The 24,788-nt window shown below is 44.1% G+C and overlaps 1 protein-coding gene across 1 annotated transcript; it reads left to right on the top strand.

Annotated features, from left to right (window-relative positions):
- The first annotated feature begins 20,491 nt into the window (after nt 1–20,491).
- TMEM62 (transmembrane protein 62) lies at nt 20,492–23,258 on the top strand. The gene has a single exon (XM_069214593.1). The coding sequence runs from the start codon at nt 20,514–20,516 to the stop codon at nt 22,422–22,424; it is 1,911 nt and encodes a 636-aa protein (XP_069070694.1). The 5' UTR covers nt 20,492–20,513; the 3' UTR covers nt 22,425–23,258.
- Nucleotides 23,259–24,788: the final 1,530 nt, after the last annotated feature.

Genomic DNA, 24,788 nt, shown 5'->3' with positions numbered 1-24,788 from the left:
ATGTGAGGAAAATGTGTTTTTTTAGCCAACTTTTGAGGTTTGCAAAGGATTCTGGGTAACAGAACCTGGTCAGAGCCCCACAAGTCACCCCATCTTGGATTCCCCTAGGTCTCTAGGTTTTAAAAATGCACAGGTTTGGTAGGTTTCCCTAGGTGCCGGCTGAGCTAGAGGCCAAAATGTACAGGTAGGCACTTTGCAAAAAACACCTCTGTTTTCTTTCAAAAAATGTGATGTGTCCACGTTGCATTTGGGGCATTTTCTGTTGCGGGCGCTAGTCCTACCCACACAAGTGAGGTATCATTTTTATCGGGAGACTGGGGGGAACGCTGGGTGGAAGGAAATTTGTGGCTCCTCAATGATTCCAGAACTTTCTGTCACCAAAATGTGAGGAAAATTTGTTTTTTTTAGCCACATTTTGAGGTTTGCAAAGGATTCTGGGTAACAGAACCTGGTCAGAGCCCCACAAGTCACCCCATCTTGGATTCCCCTAGGTCTCTAGTTTTTAAAAATGCACAGGTTTGGTAGGTTTCCCTAGGTGCCGGCTGAGCTAGAGGCCAAAATGTACAGGTAGGCACTTTGCAAAAAACACCTCTATTTTCTGTAGAAAAATGTGATGTGTCCACGTTGCATTTGGGGCATTTTCTGTTGCGGGCGCTAGTCCTACCCACACAAGTGAGGTATCATTTTTATCGGGAGACTGGGGGGAACGCTGGGTGGAAGGAAATTTGTGGCTCCTCAATGATTCCAGAACTTTCTGTCACCAAAATGTGAGGAAAATTTGTTTTTTTTAGCCACATTTTGAGGTTTGCAAAGGATTCTGGGTAACAGAACCTGGTCAGAGCCCCACAAGTCACCCCATCTTGGATTCCCCTAGGTCTCTAGTTTTTAAAAATGCACAGGTTTGGTAGGTTTCCCTAGGTGCCGGCTGAGCTAGAGGCCAAAATGTACAGGTAGGCACTTTGCAAAAAACACCTCTATTTTCTGTAGAAAAATGTGATGTGTCCACGTTGCATTTGGGGCATTTTCTGTTGCGGGCGCTAGTCCTACCCACACAAGTGAGGTATCATTTTTATCGGGAGACTGGGGGGAACGCTGGGTGGAAGGAAATTTTTGGCTCCTCTCTGATTTCAGAACTTTCTGTCACCAAAATGTGAGGAAAATGTATTTTTTTTAGCCACATTTTGAGGTTTGCAAAGGATTCTGGGTAACAGAACCTGGTCAGAGCCCCACAAGTCACCCCATCTTGGATTCCCCTAGGTCTCTAGTTTTAATAAATGCACAGGTGTGGTAGGTTTCCCTAGGTGCCGGCTGAGCTAGAGGCCAAAATCTACAGGTAGGCACTTTGCAACAAACACCTCTGTTTTCTTTAAAAAAATGTGATGTGTCCACGTTGCGTTTTGGGGCATTTCCTGACGCGGGCGCTAGGCCTACCCACACAAGTGAGGTATCATTTTTATCGGGAGACTGGGGGGAACGCTGGGTGGAAGGAAATTTGTGGCTCCTCAATGATTCCAGAACTTTCTGTCACCAAAATGTGAGGAAAATGTGTTTTTTTTAGCCACATTTTGAGGTTTGCAAAGGATTCTGGGTAACAGAACCTGGTCAGAGCCCCACAAGTCACCCAATCTTGGATTTCCCTAGGTCTCTAGTTTTTAAAAATGCACAGGTTTGGTAGGTTTCCCTAGGTGCCGGCTGAGCTAGAGGCCAAAATGTACAGGTAGGCACTTTGCAAAAAACACCTCTGTTTTCTGTAGAAAAATGTGATGTGTCCACGTTGCATTTGGGGCATTTTCTGTTGCGGGCGCTAGTCCTACCCACACAAGTGAGGTATCATTTTTATCGGGAGACTGGGGGGAACGCTGGGTGGAAGGAAATTTGTGGCTCCTCAATGATTCCAGAACTTTCTTTCACCAAAATGTGAGGAAAATGTGTTTTTTTTAGCCACATTTTGAGGTTTGCAAAGGATTCTGGGTAACAGAACCTGGTCAGAGCCCCACAAGTCACCCCATCTTGGATTCCCCTAGGTCTCTAGTTTTAATAAATGCACAGGTTTGGTAAGTTTCCCTAGGTGCCGGCTGAGCTAGAGGCCAAAATTTACAGGTAGGCACTTTGCAAAAAACACCTCTGTTTTCTTTCAAAAAATGTAATGTGTCCACGTTGCGTTTTGGGGCATTTCCTGTCGCGGGCGCTAGGCCTACCCACACAAGTGAGGTATCATTTTTATCAGGACACTTGGGGGAACGCTGGGTGGAAGGAAATTTGTGGCTCTTCTCTGATTTCAGAACTTTCTGTCACCAAAATGTGAGGAAAATGTGTTTTTTTAGCCAACTTTTGAGGTTTGCAAAGGATTCTGGGTAACAGAACCTGGTCAGAGCCCCACAAGTCACCCCATCTTGGATTCCCCTAGGTCTCTAGGTTTTAAAAATGCACAGGTTTGGTAGGTTTCCCTAGGTGCCGGCTGAGCTAGAGGCCAAAATGTACAGGTAGGCACTTTGCAAAAAACACCTCTGTTTTCTTTCAAAAAATGTGATGTGTCCACGTTGCATTTGGGGCATTTTCTGTTGCGGGCGCTAGTCCTACCCACACAAGTGAGGTATCATTTTTATCGGGAGACTGGGGGGAACGCTGGGTGGAAGGAAATTTGTGGCTCCCCAATGATTCCAGAACTTTCTGTCACCAAAATGTGAGGAAAATGTGTTTTTTTACCCAACTTTTGAGGTTTGCAAAGGATTCTGGGTAACAGAACCTGGTCAGAGCCCCACAAGTCACCCCATCTTGGATTCCCCTAGGTCTCTAGTTTTTAAAAATGCACAGGTTTGGTAGGTTTCCCTAGGTGCCGGCTGAGCTAGAGGCCAAAACGTACAGGTAGGCACTTTGCAAAAAACACCTCTATTTTCTGTAGAATAATGTGATGTGTCCACGTTGCATTTGGGGCATTTTCTGTTGCGGGCGCTAGTCCTACCCACACAAGTGAGGTATCATTTTTATCGGGAGACTGGGGGGAACGCTGGGTGGAAGGAAATTTTTGGCTCCTCTCTGATTTCAGAACTTTCTGTCACCAAAATGTGAGGAAAATGTGTTTTTTTTAGCCACATTTTGAGGTTTGCAAAGGATTCTGGGTAACAGAACCTGGTCAGAGCCCCACAAGTCACCCCATCTTGGATTCCCCTAGGTCTCTAGTTTTCAAAAATGCACAGGTTTGGTAGGTTTCCCTAGGAGCCGGCTGAGCTAGAGGCCAAAATCTACAGGTAGGCACTTTGCAAAAAAACACCTCTGTTTTCTTTCAAAAAATGTAATGTGTCCACGTTGCGTTTTGGGGCATTTCCTGTCGCGGGCGCTAGGCCTACCCACACAAGTGAGGTATCATTTTTATCAGGAGACTTGGGGGAACGCTGGGTGGAAGGAAATTTGTGGCTTCTCTCTGATTTCAGAACTTTCTGTCACCAAAATGTGAGGAAAATGTGTATTTTTAGCCAAATGTTGAGGTTTGCAAAGGATTCTGGGTAACAGAACCTGGTCAGAGCCCCACAAGTCACCCCATCTTGGATTCCCCTAGGTCTCTAGTTTTAATAAATGCACAGGTTTGGTAGGTTTCCCTAGGTGCCGGCTGAGCTAGAGGCCAAAATGTACAGGTAGGCACTTTGCAAAAAACACCTCTGTTTTCTTTCAAAAAATGTGATGTGTCCACGTTGCATTTGGGGCATTTTCTGTTGCGGGCGCTAGTCCTACCCACACAAGAGAGGTATCATTTTTATCGGGAGACTGGGGGGAACGCTGGGTGGAAGGAAATTTGTGGCTCCTCAATGATTCCAGAACTTTCTGTCACCAAAATGTGAGGAAAATTTGTTTTTTTTAGCCACATTTTGAGGTTTGCAAAGGATTCTGGGTAACAGAACCTGGTCAGAGCCCCACAAGTCACCCCATCTTGGATTCCCCTAGGTCTCTAGTTTTTAAAAATGCACAGGTTTGGTAGGTTTCTCTAGGTGCCGGCTGAGCTAGAGGCCAAAATGTACAGGTAGGCACTTTGCAAAAAACACCTCTGTTTTCTTTCAAAAAATGTGATGTGTCCACGTTGCATTTGGGGCATTTTCTGTTGCGGGCGCTAGTCCTACCCACACAAGTGAGGTATCATTTTTATCGGGAGACTGGGGGGAACGCTGGGTGGAAGGAAATTTGTGGCTCCTCAATGATTCCAGAACTTTCTGTCACCAAAATGTGAGGAAAATGTGTTTTTTTACCCAACTTTTGAGGTTTGCAAAGGATTCTGGGTAACAGAACCTGGTCAGAGCCCCACAAGTCACCCCATCTTGGATTCCCCTAGGTCTCTAGTTTTTAAAAATGCACAGGTTTGGTAGGTTTCCCTAGGTGCCGGCTGAGCTAGAGGCCAAAATGTACAGGTAGGCACTTTGCAAAAAACACCTCTGTTTTCTTTCAAAAAATGTGATGTGTCCACGTTGCATTTGGGGCATTTTCTGTTGCGGGCGCTAGTCCTACCCACACAAGTGAGGTATCATTTTTATCGGGAGACTGGGGGGAACGCTGGGTGGAAGGAAATTTGTGGCTCCTCAATGATTCCAGAACTTTCTGTCACCAAAATGTGAGGAAAATGTGTTTTTTTTAGCCACATTTTGAGGTTTGCAAAGGATTCTGGGTAACAGAACCTGGTCAGAGCCCCACAAGTCACCCCATCTTGGATTTCCCTAGGTCTCTAGTTTTTAAAAATGCACAGGTTTGGTAGGTTTCCCTAGGTGCCGGCTGAGCTAGAGGCCAAAATGTACAGGTAGGCACTTTGCAAAAAACACCTCTGTTTTCTGTAGAAAAATGTGATGTGTCCACGTTGCATTTGGGGCATTTTCTGTTGCGGGCGCTAGTCCTACCCACACAAGTGAGGTATCATTTTTATCGGGAGACTGGGGGGAACGCTGGGTGGAAGGAAATTTGTGGCTCCTCAATGATTCCAGAACTTTCTTTCACCAAAATGTGAGGAAAATGTGTTTTTTTTAGCCACATTTTGAGGTTTGCAAAGGATTCTGGGTAACAGAACCTGGTCAGAGCCCCACAAGTCACCCCATCTTGGATTCCCCTAGGTCTCTAGTTTTAATAAATGCACAGGTTTGGTAAGTTTCCCTAGGTGCCGGCTGAGCTAGAGGCCAAAATTTACAGGTAGGCACTTTGCAAAAAACACCTCTGTTTTCTTTCAAAAAATGTAATGTGTCCACGTTGCGTTTTGGGGCATTTCCTGTCGCGGGCGCTAGGCCTACCCACACAAGTGAGGTATCATTTTTATCAGGACACTTGGGGGAACGCTGGGTGGAAGGAAATTTGTGGCTCTTCTCTGATTTCAGAACTTTCTGTCACCAAAATGTGAGGAAAATGTGTTTTTTTAGCCAACTTTTGAGGTTTGCAAAGGATTCTGGGTAACAGAACCTGGTCAGAGCCCCACAAGTCACCCCATCTTGGATTCCCCTAGGTCTCTAGGTTTTAAAAATGCACAGGTTTGGTAGGTTTCCCTAGGTGCCGGCTGAGCTAGAGGCCAAAATGTACAGGTAGGCACTTTGCAAAAAACACCTCTGTTTTCTTTCAAAAAATGTGATGTGTCCACGTTGCATTTGGGGCATTTTCTGTTGCGGGCGCTAGTCCTACCCACACAAGTGAGGTATCATTTTTATCGGGAGACTGGGGGGAACGCTGGGTGGAAGGAAATTTGTGGCTCCTCAATGATTCCAGAACTTTCTGTCACCAAAATGTGAGGAAAATTTGTTTTTTTTAGCCACATTTTGAGGTTTGCAAAGGATTCTGGGTAACAGAACCTGGTCAGAGCCCCACAAGTCACCCAATCTTGGATTTCCCTAGGTCTCTAGTTTTTAAAAATGCACAGGTTTGGTAGGTTTCCCTAGGTGCCGGCTGAGCTAGAGGCCAAAATGTACAGGTAGGCACTTTGCAAAAAACACCTCTGTTTTCTGTAGAAAAATGTGATGTGTCCACGTTGCATTTGGGGCATTTTCTGTTGCGGGCGCTAGTCCTACCCACACAAGTGAGGTATCATTTTTATCGGGAGACTGGGGGGAACGCTGGGTGGAAGGAAATTTGTGGCTCCTCAATGATTCCAGAACTTTCTTTCACCAAAATGTGAGGAAAATGTGTTTTTTTTAGCCACATTTTGAGGTTTGCAAAGGATTCTGGGTAACAGAACCTGGTCAGAGCCCCACAAGTCACCCCATCTTGGATTCCCCTAGGTCTCTAGTTTTAATAAATGCACAGGTTTGGTAAGTTTCCCTAGGTGCCGGCTGAGCTAGAGGCCAAAATTTACAGGTAGGCACTTTGCAAAAAACACCTCTGTTTTCTTTCAAAAAATTTAATGTGTCCACGTTGCGTTTTGGGGCATTTCCTGTCGCGGGCGCTAGGCCTACCCACACAAGTGAGGTATCATTTTTATCAGGACACTTGGGGGAACGCTGGGTGGAAGGAAATTTGTGGCTCTTCTCTGATTTCAGAACTTTCTGTCACCAAAATGTGAGGAAAATGTGTTTTTTTAGCCAACTTTTGAGGTTTGCAAAGGATTCTGGGTAACAGAACCTGGTCAGAGCCCCACAAGTCACCCCATCTTGGATTCCCCTAGGTCTCTAGGTTTTAAAAATGCACAGGTTTGGTAGGTTTCCCTAGGTGCCGGCTGAGCTAGAGGCCAAAATGTACAGGTAGGCACTTTGCAAAAAACACCTCTGTTTTCTTTCAAAAAATGTGATGTGTCCACGTTGCATTTGGGGCATTTTCTGTTGCGGGCGCTAGTCCTACCCACACAAGTGAGGTATCATTTTTATCGGGAGACTGGGGGGAACGCTGGGTGGAAGGAAATTTGTGGCTCCCCAATGATTCCAGAACTTTCTGTCACCAAAATGTGAGGAAAATGTGTTTTTTTACCAAACTTTTGAGGTTTGCAAAGGATTCTGGGTAACAGAACCTGGTCAGAGCCCCACAAGTCACCCCATCTTGGATTCCCCTAGGTCTCTAGTTTTTAAAAATGCACAGGTTTGGTAGGTTTCCCTAGGTGCCGGCTGAGCTAGAGGCCAAAACGTACAGGTAGGCACTTTGCAAAAAACACCTCTATTTTCTGTAGAATAATGTGATGTGTCCACGTTGCATTTGGGGCATTTTCTGTTGCGGGCGCTAGTCCTACCCACACAAGTGAGGTATCATTTTTATCGGGAGACTGGGGGGAACGCTGGGTGGAAGGAAATTTTTGGCTCCTCTCTGATTTCAGAACTTTCTGTCACCAAAATGTGAGGAAAATGTGTTTTTTTTAGCCACATTTTGAGGTTTGCAAAGGATTCTGGGTAACAGAACCTGGTCAGAGCCCCACAAGTCACCCCATCTTGGATTCCCCTAGGTCTCTAGTTTTCAAAAATGCACAGGTTTGGTAGGTTTCCCTAGGAGCCGGCTGAGCTAGAGGCCAAAATCTACAGGTAGGCACTTTGCAAAAAAACACCTCTGTTTTCTTTCAAAAAATGTAATGTGTCCACGTTGCGTTTTGGGGCATTTCCTGTCGCGGGCGCTAGGCCTACCCACACAAGTGAGGTATCATTTTTATCAGGAGACTTGGGGGAACGCTGGGTGGAAGGAAATTTGTGGCTTCTCTCTGATTTCAGAACTTTCTGTCACCAAAATGTGAGGAAAATGTGTATTTTTAGCCAAATGTTGAGGTTTGCAAAGGATTCTGGGTAACAGAACCTGGTCAGAGCCCCACAAGTCACCCCATCTTGGATTCCCCTAGGTCTCTAGTTTTAATAAATGCACAGGTTTGGTAGGTTTCCCTAGGTGCCGGCTGAGCTAGAGGCCAAAATGTACAGGTAGGCACTTTGCAAAAAACACCTCTGTTTTCTTTCAAAAAATGTGATGTGTCCACGTTGCATTTGGGGCATTTTCTGTTGCGGGCGCTAGTCCTACCCACACAAGAGAGGTATCATTTTTATCGGGAGACTGGGGGGAACGCTGGGTGGAAGGAAATTTGTGGCTCCTCAATGATTCCAGAACTTTCTGTCACCAAAATGAGAGGAAAATTTGTTTTTTTTAGCCACATTTTGAGGTTTGCAAAGGATTCTGGGTAACAGAACCTGGTCAGAGCCCCACAAGTCACCCCATCTTGGATTCCCCTAGGTCTCTAGTTTTTAAAAATGCACAGGTTTGGTAGGTTTCTCTAGGTGCCGGCTGAGCTAGAGGCCAAAATGTACAGGTAGGCACTTTGCAAAAAACACCTCTGTTTTCTTTCAAAAAATGTGATGTGTCCACGTTGCATTTGGGGCATTTTCTGTTGCGGGCGCTAGTCCTACCCACACAAGTGAGGTATCATTTTTATCGGGAGACTGGGGGGAACGCTGGGTGGAAGGAAATTTGTGGCTCCTCAATGATTCCAGAACTTTCTGTCACCAAAATGTGAGGAAAATGTGTTTTTTTACCCAACTTTTGAGGTTTGCAAAGGATTCTGGGTAACAGAACCTGGTCAGAGCCCCACAAGTCACCCCATCTTGGATTCCCCTAGGTCTCTAGTTTTTAAAAATGCACAGGTTTGGTAGGTTTCCCTAGGTGCCGGCTGAGCTAGAGGCCAAAATGTACAGGTAGGCACTTTGCAAAAAACACCTCTGTTTTCTTTCAAAAAATGTGATGTGTCCACGTTGCATTTGGGGCATTTTCTGTTGCGGGCGCTAGTCCTACCCACACAAGTGAGGTATCATTTTTATCGGGAGACTGGGGGGAACGCTGGGTGGAAGGAAATTTGTGGCTCCTCAATGATTCCAGAACTTTCTGTCACCAAAATGTGAGGAAAATGTGTTTTTTTTAGCCACATTTTGAGGTTTGCAAAGGATTCTGGGTAACAGAACCTGGTCAGAGCCCCACAAGTCACCCCATCTTGGATTTCCCTAGGTCTCTAGTTTTTAAAAATGCACAGGTTTGGTAGGTTTCCCTAGGTGCCGGCTGAGCTAGAGGCCAAAATGTACAGGTAGGCACTTTGCAAAAAACACCTCTGTTTTCTGTAGAAAAATGTGATGTGTCCACGTTGCATTTGGGGCATTTTCTGTTGCGGGCGCTAGTCCTACCCACACAAGTGAGGTATCATTTTTATCGGGAGACTGGGGGGAACGCTGGGTGGAAGGAAATTTGTGGCTCCTCAATGATTCCAGAACTTTCTTTCACCAAAATGTGAGGAAAATGTGGTTTTTTTAGCCACATTTTGAGGTTTGCAAAGGATTCTGGGTAACAGAACCTGGTCAGAGCCCCACAAGTAACCCCATCTTGGATTCCCCTAGGTCTCTAGTTTTAATAAATGCACAGGTTTGGTAAGTTTCCCTAGGTGCCGGCTGAGCTAGAGGCCAAAATTTACAGGTAGGCACTTTGCAAAAAACACCTCTGTTTTCTTTCAAAAAATGTAATGTGTCCACGTTGCGTTTTGGGGCATTTCCTGTCGCGGGCGCTAGGCCTAACCACACAAGTGAGGTATCATTTTTATCAGGACACTTGGGGGAACGCTGGGTGGAAGGAAATTTGTGGCTCTTCTCTGATTTCAGAACTTTCTGTCACCAAAATGTGAGGAAAATGTGTTTTTTTAGCCAACTTTTGAGGTTTGCAAAGGATTCTGGGTAACAGAACCTGGTCAGAGCCCCACAAGTCACCCCATCTTGGATTCCCCTAGGTCTCTAGGTTTAAAAAATGCACAGGTTTGGTAGGTTTCCCTAGATGCCGGCTGAGCTAGAGGCCAAAATGTACAGGTAGGCACTTTGCAAAAAACACCTCTGTTTTCTTTCAAAAAATGTGATGTGTCCACGTTGCATTTGGGGCATTTTCTGTTGCGGGCGCTAGTCCTACCCACACAAGTGAGGTATCATTTTTATCGGGAGACTGGGGGGAACGCTGGGTGGAAGGAAATTTGTGGCTCCTCAATGATTCCAGAACTTTCTGTCACCAAAATGTGAGGAAAATGTGTTTTTTTTAGCCACATTTTGAGGTTTGCAAAGGATTCTGGGTAACAGAACCTGGTCAGAGCCCCACAAGTCACCCCATCTTGGATTCCCCTAGGTCTCTAGTTTTTAAAAATGCACAGGTTTGGTAGGTTTCCCTAGGTGCCGGCTGAGCTAGAGGCCAAAATGTACAGGTAGGCACTTTGCAAAAAACACCTCTATTTTCTGTAGAAAAATGTGATGTGTCCACGTTGCATTTGGGGCATTTTCTGTTGCGGGCGCTAGTCCTACCCACACAAGTGAGGTATCATTTTCATCGGGAGACTGGGGGGAACGCTGGGTGGAAGGAAATTTTTGGCTCCTCTCTGATTTCAGAACTTTCTGTCACCAAAATGTGAGGAAAATGTATTTTTTTTAGCCACATTTTGAGGTTTGCAAAGGATTCTGGGTAACAGAACCTGGTCAGAGCCCCACAAGTCACCCCATCTTGGATTCCCCTAGGTCTCTAGTTTTAATAAATGCACAGGTGTGGTAGGTTTCCCTAGGTGCCGGCTGAGCTAGAGGCCAAAATCTACAGGTAGGCACTTTGCAACAAACACCTCTGTTTTCTTTAAAAAAATGTGATGTGTCCACGTTGCGTTTTGGGGCATTTCCTGACGCGGGCGCTAGGCCTACCCACACAAGTGAGGTATCATTTTTATCGGGAGACTGGGGGGAACGCTGGGTGGAAGGAAATTTGTGGCTCCTCAATGATTCCAGAACTTTCTGTCACCAAAATGTGAGGAAAATGTGTTTTTTTTAGCCACATTTTGAGGTTTGCAAAGGATTCTGGGTAACAGAACCTGGTCAGAGCCCCACAAGTCACCCCATCTTGGATTCCCCTAGGTCTCTAGTTTTTAAAAATGCACAGGTTTGGTAGTTTCCCTAGGTGCCGGCTGAGCTAGAGGCCAAAATGTACAGGTAGGCACTTTGCAAAAAACACCTCTGTTTTCTTTCAAAAAATGTGATGTGTCCACGTTGCATTTGGGGCATTTTCTGTTGCGGGCGCTAGTCCTACCCACACAAGTGAGGTATCATTTTTATCGGGAGACTGGGGGGAACGCTGGGTGGAAGGAAATTTGTGGCTCCTCAATGATTCCAGAACTTTCTGTCACCAAAATGTGAGGAAAATGTGTTTTTTTTAGCCACATTTTGAGGTTTGCAAAGGATTCTGGGTAACAGAACCTGGTCAGAGCCCCACAAGTCACCCCATCTTGGATTCCCCTAGGTCTCTAGTTTTCAAAAATGCACAGGTTTGGTAGGTTTCCCTAGGTGCCGGCTGAGCTAGAGGCCAAAATCTACAGGTAGGCACTTTGCAAAAAAACACCTCTGTTTTCTTTCAAAAAATGTAATGTGTCCACGTTGCGTTTTGGGGCATTTCCTGTCGCGGGCGCTAGGCCTACCCACACAAGTGAGGTATCATTTTTATCAGGAGACTTGGGGGAACGCTGGGTGGAAGGAAATTTGTGGCTTCTCTCTGATTTCAGAACTTTCTGTCACCAAAATGTGAGGAAAATGTGTTTTTTTAGCCAAATTCTGAGGTTTGCAAAGGATTCTGGGTAACAGAACCTGGTCAGAGCCCCACAAGTCACCCCATCTTGGATTCCCCTAGGTCTCTAGTTTTAATAAATGCACAGGTTTGGTAGGTTTCCCTAGGTGCCGGCTGAGCTAGAGGCCAAAATGTACAGGTAGGCACTTTGCAAAAAACACCTCTGTTTTCTTTCAAAAAATGTGATGTGTCCACGTTGCATTTGGGGCATTTTCTGTTGCGGGCGCTAGTCCTACCCACACAAGTGAGGTATCATTTTTATCGGGAGACTGGGGGGAACGCTGGGTGGAAGGAAATTTGTGGCTCCTCAATGATTCCAGAACTTTCTGTCACCAAAATGTGAGGAAAATTAGTTTTTTTTAGCCACATTTTGAGGTTTGCAAAGGATTCTGGGTAACAGAACCTGGTCAGAGCCCCACAAGTCACCCCATCTTGGATTCCCCTAGGTCTCTAGTTTTTAAAAATGCACAGGTTTGGTAGGTTTCCCTAGGTGCCGGCTGAGCTAGAGGCCAAAATGTACAGGTAGGCACTTTGCAAAAAACACCTCTGTTTTCTTTCAAAAAATGTGATGTGTCCACTTTGCATTTGGGGCATTTTCTGTTGCGGGCGCTAGTCCTACCCACACAAGTGAGGTATCATTTTTATCGGGAGACTGGGGGGAACGCTGGGTGGAAGGAAATTTCTGGCTCCTCAATGATTCCAGAACTTTCTGTCACCAAAATGTGAGGAAAATGTGTTTTTTTACCCAACTTTTGAGGTTTGCAAAGGATTCTGGGTAACAGAACCTGGTCAGAGCCCCACAAGTCACCCCATCTTGGATTCCCCTAGGTCTCTAGTTTTTAAAAATGCACAGGTTTGGTAGGTTTCCCTAGGTGCCAGCTGAGCTAGAGGCCAAAATGTACAGGTAGGCACTTTGCAAAAACACCTCTGTTTTCTTTCAAAAAATGTGATGTGTCCACGTTGCATTTGGGGCATTTTCTGTTGCGGGCGCTAGTCCTACCCACACAAGTGAGGTATCATTTTTATCGGGAGACTGGGGGGAATGCTGGGTGGAAGGAAATGTGTGACTCCTCAATGATTCCAGAACTTTCTGTCACCAAAATGTGTGGAAAATGTGTTTTTTTACCCAACTTTTAAGGTTTGCAAAGGATTCTGGGTAACAGAACCTGGTCAGAGCCCCACAAGTCACCCCATCTTGGATTCCCCTAGGTCTCTAGTTTTTAAAAATGCACAGGTTTAGTAGGTTTCCCTAGGTGCCGGCTGAGCTAGAGGCCAAAATGTACAGGTAGGCACTTTGCAAAGAACACCTCTGTTTTCTTTCAAAAAATGTGATGTGTCAACGTTGCATTTGGGGCATTTTCTGTTGCGGGCGCTAGTCCTACCCACACAAGTGAGGTATCATTTTTATCGGGAGACTGGGGGGAACGCTGGGTGGAAGGAAATTTGTGGCTCCTCAACGATTCCAGAACTTTCTGTCACCAAAATGTGAGGAAAATGTGTTTTTTTTAGCCATATTTTGAGGTTTGCAAAGGATTCTGGGTAACAGAACCTGGTCAGAGCCCCACAAGTCACCCCATCTTGGATTCCCCTAGGTCTCTAGTTTTCAAAAATGCACAGGTTTGGTAGGTTTCCCTAGGTGCCGGCTGAGCTAGAGGCCAAAATCTACAGGTAGGCACTTTGCAAAAAAACACCTCTCTTTTCTTTAAAAAAATGTAATGTGTCCACGTTGCGTTTTGGGGCATTTCCTGTCGCGGGCGCTAGGCCTACCCACACAAGTGAGGTATCATTTTTATCAGGAGACTTGGGGGAACGCTGGGTGGAAGGAAATTTGTGGCTCCTCAATGATTCCAGAACTTTCTGTCACCAAAATGTGAGGAAAATGTGTTTTTTTAGCCACATTTTGAGGTTTGCAAAGTATTCTGGGTAACAGAACCTGGTCAGAGCCCCACAAGTCACCCCATCTTGGATTCCCCTAGGTCTCTAGTTTTTAAAAATGCACAGGTTTGGTAGGTTTCCCTAGGTGCCGGCTGAGCTAGAGGCCAAAATGTACAGGTAGGCACTTTGCAAAAAACACCTCTGTTTTCTTTCAAAAAATGTGATGTGTCCACGTTGCATTTGGGGCATTTTCTGTTGCGGGCGCTAGTCCTACCCACACAAGTGAGGTATCATTTTTATCGGGAGACTGGGGGGAACGCTGGGTGGAAGGAAATTTGTGGCTCCTCAATGATTACAGAACTTTCTGTCACCAAAATATGAGGAAAATGTGTTTTTTTTAGCCACATTTTGAGGTTTGCAAAGGATTCTGGGTAACAGAACCTGGTCAGAGCCCCACAAGTCACCCCATCTTGGATTCCCCTAGGTCTCTAGTTTTCAAAAATGCACAGGTTTGGTAGGTTTCCCTAGGTGCCGGCTGAGCTAGAGGCCAAAATCTACAGGTAGGCACTTTGCAAAAAACCACCTCTGTTTTCTTTAAAAAAATTTAATGTGTCCACGTTGCGTTTTGGGGCATTTCCTGTCGCGGGCGCTAGGCCTACCCACACAAGTGAGGTATCATTTTTATCAGGAGACTTGGGGGAACGCTGGGTGGAAGGAAATTTGTGGCTTCTCTCTGATTTCAGAACTTTCTGTCACCAAAATGTGAGGAAAATGTGTTTTTTTAGCCAAATTTTGAGGTTTGCAAAGGATTCTGGGTAACAGAACCTGGTCAGAGCCCCACAAGTCACCCCATCTTGGATTCCCCTAGGTCTCTAGTTTTAATAAATGCACAGGTTTGGTAGGTTTCCCTAGGTGCCGGCTGAGCTAGAGGCCAAAATGTACAGGTAGGCACTTTGCAAAAAACACCTCTGTTTTCTTTCAAAAAATGTGATGTGTCCACGTTGCATTTGGGGCATTTTCTGTTGCGGGCGCTAGTCCTACCCACACAAGTGAGGTATCATTTTTATCGGGAGACTGGGGGGAACGCTGGGTGGAAGGAAATTTGTGGCTCCTCAATGATTCCAGAACTTTCTGTCACCAAAATGTGAGGAAAATGTGTTTTTTTTAGCCACATTTTGAGGTTTGCAAAGGATTCTGGGTAACAGAACCTGGTCAGAGCCCCACAAGTCACCCCATCTTGGATTCCCCTAGGTCTCTAGTTTTCAAAAATGCACAGGGTTGGTAGGTTTCCCTAGGTGCCGGCTGAGCTAGAGGCCAAAATCTACAGGTAGGCACTTTGCAAAAAAACACCTGTTTTCTTTCAAAAAATGTAATGTGTCCACGTTGCATTTTGGGGCATTTCCTGTCGCGGGCGCTAGGCCTACCCACACAAGTGAGGTATCATTTTTATCAGGAGACTTGGGGGAACGCTGGGTGGAAGGAAATTTGTGGCTTCTCTCTGATTTCAGAACTTTCTGTCACCAAAATGTGAGGAAAATGTGTTTTTTTAGCCAAATTTTGAGGTTTGCAAAGGATTCTGGGTAACAGAACCTGGTCAGAGCCCCACAAGTCACCCCATCTTGGATTCCCCTAGGTCTCTAGTTTTAATAAATGCACAGGTTTGGTAGGTTTCCCTAGGTGCCGGCTGAGCTAGAGGCCAAAATGTACAGGTAGGCACTTTGCAAAAAACACCTCTGTTTTCTTTCAAAAAATGTGATGTGTCCATGTTGCATTTGGGGCATTTTCTGTTGCGGGCGCTAGTCCTACCCACACAAGTGAGGTATCATTTTTATCGGGAGACTGGGGGGAACGCTGGGTGGAAGGAAATTTGTGGCTCCTCAATGATTACAGAACTTTCTGTCACCAAAATATGAGGAAAATGTGTTTTTTTTAGCCACATTTTGAGGTTTGCAAAGGATTCTGGGTAACAGAACCTGGTCAGAGCCCCACAAGTCACCCCATCTTGGATTCCCCTAGGTCTATAGTTTTCAAAAATGCACAGGTTTGGTAGGTTTCCCTAGGTGCCGGCTGAGCTAGAGGCCAAAATCTACAGGTAGGCACTTTGCAAAAAAACACCTCTGTTTTCTTTAAAAAAATTTAATGTGTCCACGTTGCGTTTTGGGGCATTTCCTGTCGCGGGCGCTAGGCCTACCCACACAAGTGAGGTATCATTTTTATCAGGAGACTTGGGGGAACGCTGGGTGGAAGGAAATTTGTGGCTTCTCTCTGATTTCAGAACTTTCTGTCACCAAAATGTGAGGAAAATGTGTTTTTTTAGCCAAATTTTGAGGTTTGCAAAGGATTCTGGGTAACAGAACCTGGTCAGAGCCCCACAAGTCACCCCATCTTGGATTCCCCTAGGTCTCTAGTTTTAATAAATGCACAGGTTTGGTAGGTTTCCCTAGGTGCCGGCTGAGCTAGAGGCCAAAATGTACAGGTAGGCACTTTGCAAAAAGTGTGATGTGTCCACGTTGCATTTGGGGCATTTTCTGTTGCGGGCGCTAGTCCTACCCACACAAGTGAGGTATCATTTTTATCGGGAGACTGGGGGGAACGCTGGGTGGAAGGAAATTTGTGGCTCCTCAATGATTCCAGAACTTTCTGTCACCAAAATGTGAGGAAAATGTGTTTTTTTTAGCCACATTTTGAGGTTTGCAAAGGATTCTGGGTAACAGAACCTGGTCAGAGCCCCACAAGTCACCCCATCTTGGATTCCCCTAGGTCTCTAGTTTTCAAAAATGCACAGGGTTGGTAGGTTTCCCTAGGTGCCGGCTGAGCTAGAGGCCAAAATCTACAGGTAGGCACTTTGCAAAAAAACACCTGTTTTCTTTCAAAAAATGTAATGTGTCCACGTTGCGTTTTGGGGCATTTCCTGTCGCGGGCGCTAGGCCTACCCACACAAGTGAGGTATCATTTTTATCAGGAGACTTGGGGGAACGCTGGGTGGAAGGAAATTTGTGGCTTCTCTCTGATTTCAGAACTTTCTGTCACCAAAATGTGAGGAAAATGTGTTTTTTTAGCCAAATTTTGAGGTTTGCAAAGGATTCTGGGTAACAGAACCTGGTCAGAGCCCCACAAGTCACCCCATCTTGGATTCCCCTAGGTCTCTAGTTTTAATAAATGCACAGGTTTGGTAGGTTTCCCTAGGTGCCGGCTGAGCTAGAGGCCAAAATGTACAGGTAGGCACTTTGCAAAAAACACCTCTGTTTTCTTTCAAAAAATGTGATGTGTCCACGTTGCATTTGGGGCATTTTCTGTTGCGGGCGCTAGTCCTACCCACACAAGTGAGGTATCATTTTTATCGGGAGACTGGGGGGAACGCTGGGTGGAAGGAAATTTGTGGCTCCTCAATGATTCCAGAACTTTCTGTCACCAAAATGTGAGGAAAATGTGTTTTTTTACCCAACTTTTGAGGTTTGCAAAGGATTCTGGGTAACAGAACCTGGTCAGAGCCCCACAAGTCACCCCATCTTGGATTCCCCTAGGTCTCTAGTTTTTAAAAATGCACAGGTTTGGTAGGTTTCCCTAGGTGCCGGCTGAGCTAGAGGCCAAAATGTACAGGTAGGCACTTTGCAAAAAACACCTCTGTTTTCTGTAGAAAAATGTGATGTGTCCACGTTGCATTTGGGGCATTTTCTGTTGCGGGCGCTAGTCCTACCCACACAAGTGAGGTATCATTTTTATCGGGAGACTGGGGGGAACGCTGGGTGGAAGGAAATTTGTGGCTCCTCAATGATTCCAGAACTTTCTGTCACCAAAATGTGAGGAAAATGTGTTTTTTTTAGCCACATTTTGAGGTTTGCAAAGGATTCTGGGTAACAGAACCTGGTCAGAGCCCCACAAGTCACCCCATCTTGGATTCCCCTAGGTCTCTAGTTTTAATAAATGCACAGGTTTGGTAGGTTTCCCTAGGTGCCGGCTGAGCTAGAGGCCAAAATGTACAGGTAGGCACTTTGCAAAAAACACCTCTGTTTTCTGTAGAAAAATGTGATGTGTCCACGTTGCATTTGGGGCATTTTCTGTTGCGAGCGCTAGTCCTACCCACACAAGTGTGGTATCATTTTTATCGGGAGACTTGGGGGAACGCTGGGTGGAAGGAAATTTGTGGCTCGTATCTGATTCCAGAAATTTCTGTCACCAAAATGTGAGGAAAATGTGTTTTTTTACCCAACTTTTGAGGTTTGCAAAGGATTCTGGGTAACAGAACCTGGTCAGAGCCCCACAAGTCACCCCATCCTGGATTCCCCTAGGTCTGTAGTTTTCAAAAATGCACAGGTTTGGTAGGTTTCCCTAGGTGCCGGCTGAGCTAGAGGCCAAAATCTACAGGTAGGCACTTTGCAACAAACACCTCTGTTTTCTTTAAAAAAATGTGATGTGTCCACGTTGCGTTTTGGGGCATTTCCTGTCGCGGGCGCTAGGCCTACCCATACAAGTGAGGTATCATTTTTATTGGGAGACTTGGGGAAACGCTGGGTGGAAGGTAATTTGTGGCTCCTCTCTGATTCCAGAACTTTCTGTCACCAAAATCTGAGGAAAATGTGTTTTTTTAGCCACATTTTGAGGTTTGCAAAGGATTCTGGGTAACAGAACCTGGTCAGAGCCCCACAAGTCACCCCATCTTGGATTCTCCTAGGTCTCTAGTTTTCAAAAATGCACAGGTTTGGTAGGTTTCCCTAGGTGACGGCTGAGCTAGAGGCCAAAATCTACAGGTAGGCGCTTTGCAAAAAAACCTCTGTTTTCTGTCAAAAAATGTGATGTGTCCACGTTGTGTTTTGGGGCACTTCCTGTTGTGGGCGCTAGGCCTACCCACACAAGTGGGTATCATTTTTATCGGGAGACTTGGGGGGACATAGATTAGCAAAACAAGTGTTATTGCCCCTTGTCTTTCTCTACATTTTATCCTTCCAAATATAAGAGAGTGTGTAAAAAAGACATCTATTTGAGAAATGCCCTGTAATTCACATGCTACTATGGTCACCCCGGAATTCAGAGATGTGCAAATAACCACTGCTCCTCAACACCTTATCTTGTGCCCATTTGGAAATACAAAGGTTTTCTTGATAGCTATTTTTCACTCTTTATATTTCAGCAAATTAATTGTTGTATACCCGGTTTAGAATGAAAATGCACTGCAGGGTGCAGCTCATTTATTGGCTCTGGGTACCTAGGGTTCTTGATGAACCTACAAGCCCTATATATCCCCGCAACCAGAAGAGTCCAGCAGATGTAACAGTATATTGCTTTCAAAAATCTGACATTGCAGGAAAAAGTTACAGAGTAAAACATAGAGAAAAATTGCTGTTTTTTTCACCTCAATTTCAATATTTTTCTTTTTCAGTTGTTATTTTCTGTAGGAAACCCTTGTAGGATCTACACAAATGACCCCTTGCTGAATTCAGAATTTTGTCTACGTTTCAGAAATGTTTAGGTTTCTGGGATCCAGCATTGGTTTCACACCCATTTCTGTCACTGACTGGAAGGAGGCTGAAAGCACAAAAAATCGTAAAAATGGGGTATGTCCCAGTAAAATGCCAAATTTGTGTTGAAAAATTGGGTTTTCTGATTCAAGTCGGCCTGTTCCTGAAAGCTGGGAAGCTGGTGATTTTAGCACCGCAAACCCTTTGTTGATGCCATTTTCAGGGAAAAAACCACAAGCCTTCTTCTGCAGCCACTTTTTCCCATTTGTTTGAAAAAAACGAAATTTTCACTGTATTTTTGCTAATTTCTTGGCCTCCTTCAGGGGAACCCACAAAGTCTGGGTACCTCTAGAATCCCTAGGATGTTGGAAAAAAGGATGCAAATTTGGCTTGGCTAGTTTATGTGGACAAAAAGTTATGAGGGCCTAAGCGCGAACTGCCCCAAATAGCCAAAAAAAAGGCCTGGCACAGGAGGGGGAAAAGGCCTGGCAGCGAAGGGGTTAAATCTGCTGTTAAATAAAGATTGAAGAAAGATATGCATAATCCTCGCGTCCTGTCATGACAAAGAATTTCAAAATCATATCCATGCTTAATCGAGAACGCAAACTTTTTGAAAATTATGAGTTAACCAATTTAAGGTATAGTTCGGCAAATTAACCTTTTTTTGATTTATAGCACGGTTCGTTTGTCTGTCACAGGAACAGTCCGCATTTCCCTTTTAGCAAATTTTAGTTTCTTTACTTGTCACTAAAAACGCTACACAGAAAAAAACCAATAAGTTGCTGACGTTCTTGTTGAAGCTTCCGTTCTTTTTTCACCAATACCGGAAGTGTCTTCGACAATGACTTCGGGTGAAATATTTCACCAGCCTACGGCGGGACCCGACTCGTGCGTGTTGCTGTGAGCCATGGACGCCACGCATGCATATACCCTCTAGTCTACTGCGGAATTGTTCCTAACCACGGGGTGGCCATCTTGGTGTAGAGGTAGATCTGATTCCCAACAGTACGAATGAAAGAGAAAATCAACTGTTAACTAATCATTTCAAAATGCTGGCCATACCGGCATATTTAAAGGCAGTACAAATCTTAGAAAGTGATGGATCTTCAACAGCTGTATCCTCAGTGCTGGTGAAAGCTTTCTACTTCATAATAACATTTCCCACCTTTACCCCTAGAGTGTCAGTTAGGGACATAGAAGAAATACTAGTGCGTGTGCCGCTTACGGCGTGTAAGCACAGCTAGTTTGAATGGAATTGGTGGCCGTTGTGTGGGTCATCTGTGGTAGTGAAATGAGATCAGGCGGTCTTTGTAGCGAAGATGCGTTAAAAGATGAGTTATATGTTGACATATATGTATATCAATATACTGGTGATAGGTTGATGTTTAGAATGATTGTCTGTTTTATGTCTACTATTAGGTACGCCACTTATCATATGACAAGTATAACAATGCGGAATATATTCGGGAATTTAAAATACACCAGAATTTGACTAATTGCTACTTCCGTTTTGATACTATTAAATACAAGAGATCGCCACTAGAATATGGCAGCTCAGTTCAATTGCTCCTACTTCCTGGCTTGAAAACATTCTTCCTGGTATAGAGGCGGTATTTAGTGGCACTTGCCTTTAAGCACGCTGTCACTATGCTTAGACTTGTGGTGGAGGTGGTGGTTGTTGCTGTTCTGGTGGCAATCCTGCTACTGGGATTACATGCCACTTCCCGTTCGTCCACGCCATTGCATAGGTCGGCTCCCAGGGCAGAAGACTTGGTCCCGGGGGCTGACCACAACCATGTTTTTTGGTTCATGCAGGTGTCTGATCTCCATATCAGCCAGTTTCGCGACCCCCAGCGAACTGTGGACTTTGAAAATTTCTGTTCAGAAAACATTGGTATTATCCAACCGTCCTTAGTGCTTGTCACAGGAGACTTGACAGATGCGAAGACAAAAGACAAACTGGGCTCTAATCAATTCGAGACCGAGTGGCAGACTTACTGGGACATCCTGCAGAGATCCAAGGTCCTGGATAGCACCAAGTGGATTGACGTCCGCGGGAACCACGATGCCTTCAATATTCCAGACTTTGCCAGTATTAGAAACTATTACATGAAGTATTCTGCCCTGCGAAGAGAAGGCTCATTCCACTACGTTCACAGCACCCCCTTTGGAAACTATTCTTTCATCTGTGTGGATGCTACCCTTACCCCAGGCCCGAAGAGACCCTACAATTTTTTTGGCATTCTCAACCCAAGACAAATAGAAACACTCTCCTCACTAGCCATGCAAAGTAATCGCAGTAACCTTTCCATATGGTTTGGCCACTACCCAACTTCAGTGATCATCTCCTCATTTCCTGGAATACGTTCCGTGATGACTTCAGCTATGGCTTATCTTTGTGGCCATTTACACACTCTAGGGGGGTTGATGCCAGTTATGCACAGTCGTCATTCTGCAGGCACCCTGGAACTTGAACTCGGAGACTGGATGATTAACAGGCGTTATCGTATCCTTGCCATTGACCACGATCTCTTTAACTTTGTGGATTTGAAATTTAATGAGTGGCCTGTGGCTCTCATAACTAATCCCAAATCCGCCCAGTACAGTAATGCAGCCCGTGAGCCCCTGCACCGAATTTCTCAGTCCACACACATACGAGTGCTAGCCTTCTCCAAATCCCCCATCACATCTGTTCTGATTAAAATTGATGGACATTTTTTTGGGGAAGCTGTTCATGTGTCTGGTCCTTTGTATGTTTTAAAATGGACCCCACAAAAATACACTGGAGGATTGCATAATATTGAAGCAAAAGTTCATGATGCAGCTGGAAGAATTCACAATGTAGGCCATGTTTTCACTCTGGTTGAGGACATCACACTCCGCTTTGGTCTACTTCCATCTTTAATTTTGCTTACTGATCACCATGTCCTGGCACAGGTGTTGTTTCTGATCACAGTCCTGAGTCAGGTTGCCTTGATCACAGCGTTCAGGTACCTGCGAAAGCCAGCACTGAAAAAGTCTCCTGGTATGATAACTCTGACTTCCTTCTCACTTCATGTGCTAAGTAAAACTAATGCCACTTTTTATCCCACATTGATGCTAAGCCTGTACACTGCTCTGGGACCATGGTTTGTTGGTGAACTGATAGATGGTCACATCGGTGCGTGTTTTGCTTTTGGTGTTTATGTAAAAGGACATTTCTTCCAAGGAAGTTTAACATACTTTGTTGGCATTTTACAGCTAGTCTTTTTTAACCTGCCACTAATGGCTTACCAGTGTTGGTGTCTGTTACTGCGATGCCAGGGGCATGGCTTCTGCTCCCATTTCAGGAACGTCAGACGTGCAGTGGCTTTGCCTACCCATGTTATGATGTGCGTTCTCTATGGTTGGCAAATCTATTCATGCTATTTTTTGCTGCAGACCTATGGGACTATGTCATTTTTTTTATCTCCACTTAAAACATGGCTTGTGGTGGTAGCCTTGATTTTGATGAAAAGGGTTTGGACAATCTGCCCTTCCGAAATTAGAGGATATATAGCCGAACTTAAAAACTGTTAAAACTCTTGATTATTGCAAGCCTGTTGACAGTTTCTGTGCATTAAGTATTCAACTATTCCCGGTGGATTGAACAATTAATTTTATTTTATTTTAATTTGCTCACTTTGTTTAAATGATTTACGTATGTGGATAATGATTTTGGGTGCCCCGGAGGCCGACGTTAACACCAACGGTTGTACCTACTTTACTACATGGAAACGTCCATTGTCTTTGCAGTTACGAACACAGACATGCGGTTAATACAGAGCAAATAGGGTATCATTATATGAACAGCAACAAGCAAACCTCAATTAAAGCTGCTCTTACATCTACTAAGAGGAGTTATGGGATGACGACACAACGAATACATTCCATACAATGTACGGCAAAGCAACAGAAGTGATTTGACTTTGAGAAATAAGCAGTCCTCTTTATACTGTCATCTTCAAATCAGGCATGATGAAAGATGCTCATGTGCACCTAAAAAGGTTTAATGTTTAAGCTTAAAGACATTCCATTTGTTTGAATCTATGGCTGAGCAAGGAACATCCTTGAGCCAAATCTGACACACCACCATTCACAATAACCTTCAACAAATGAGCCCTGTTAAATTTGAAATTCAGTGACAGCCGCTGCATGGGCAGCCCCTGAGACATTAAAACCACATCTGTTCAAATGTGAAATACATTCCAGTTTATTGTAAGTGCTGTCCGATAGGCAGTAAACATGCAAAAAATACAGTTTTATTATTCCCCACAGATAAGAACAGACAGAAGCTTATCATATGGAAGGGTTCAAAATCGCAGTCTGCATGCATGTTGAGCATAGTCAAATAAACGAGAAATTTAAAACTAATGCGTGACTTTGAGTGTGATATGAAACTTGCCAGTGAAATATGTTGACAAATGTTTTAGAGTTTAGACTAACAAAAGGCGATTTTACAAAGGCATAAGTGAAGGAAGGAATCGGTGTGTTGGCTAAGTTGTGAACGTTGGACCAAGAAGACCTAGGTTTCGCCTATGCCTCACCAACACTGCTCTTTGGGCCATAGTTCTCTTAGTTGCAAAAATATAAAGTTTTAAGCGCAATATAAATAAGTGGACAGTTACAGTCTTTTTATTTACAATGTTGTCAGCGTTTGTATTATAAGAAGACTACTTGTGTTATTTTAGATGCAAATTCCAGTCAATTACTGAGTTACCTTAATGTCACAATAAGTTTCCCTTACTCAAGCAGCCAGACCTTTATTGTTTTGCCTAAGACTATAATTACATACATTAACAATTTAAACATAATTCCCTTTTCACTAGGGGTCGTTCTGCTTATATTGTAGTACCTGCATATAGTGTTGGAGTTGGACTAAAATAGTTATTGAGGGTGCCTAGTTCATTATGATCTATACTGCTGGAGTTAAACATACACCATTAATATGCATAATGATTAAACGTATGTATTGCAGTTATTCTCACCACTCTGTATACTACTGCTCTTCGTTGGTCACATGTATTACACAACGTGGCACTTCCATTTTAGTGCAGCTTTCTTGACTGGCGAATTTTATGTCTGGAAAATGTTATGATTGGTTACGTTCGCACAGTGAGTATTTTATGTTCTGTACACATTTACACAATCATTACTTGTGAGACATATTCTTTATACTACATGCATGTTTTATGTTCTGCAGTGTTACTGCTGATTTATGTTTTTAATTGTTATTACATTGAGTACAGTCTCTCTTTAGTTTATGGATCAAAATAATTCTCAATCCTGTAATTCGAGATGGTTCATCAATTGCACATTTTGTGACCAATCTCTTCTATTTCATGCAGTGTTTACAGCTTGAGCGTTTTAAAGTTTGTAACTTATGGGGTATATTTTTCCAGGGACTATCTATATCAGGTGTCAGTTGTGTCTGAGAGTTAGGTGACCTGTTGATACTTTAGCTTTAACAACCTATCAAACTTTCTGCTGACTAGTATTTATCTTTCAGTTTATACGTTTATTTCGGGGACTAGCCCCATAAACCTTCATGTAAAAACAATCAGCCAAACAACAATGCTGAGAGCTCACAACACAATAAATACAAATTACAAAAAAGCAATATAAACGCAGCAAGTACATGACAACATCAAAATTCAGCCAAAGCAATAATATGTTCCAAATGATTATATTTGAAAAAATAATGTAGGTAAAATATATCAATCTAAAAACATATCTGTAGACAAATTTCTTTCCAACAATGACCTTCTTGAAACAAAACTAGCACGTTCATGTGAATTGTCATCAGAAATTCATATGTTCTCAATGGGAGACACGTCCTCTTCCTAATAGGCCAACCTGCATAAAGATAGCAACTTTGTGCTAACATAATTACAGTATAGGGCT

Source organism: Pleurodeles waltl, chromosome 11 (assembly GCF_031143425.1).
Source record: "Pleurodeles waltl isolate 20211129_DDA chromosome 11, aPleWal1.hap1.20221129, whole genome shotgun sequence".
Taxonomy (NCBI): domain Eukaryota; kingdom Metazoa; phylum Chordata; class Amphibia; order Caudata; family Salamandridae; genus Pleurodeles; species Pleurodeles waltl.
Note: the sequence above shows the minus strand (reverse complement) of the source record. Positions and strands in the feature narration are given on the sequence as shown.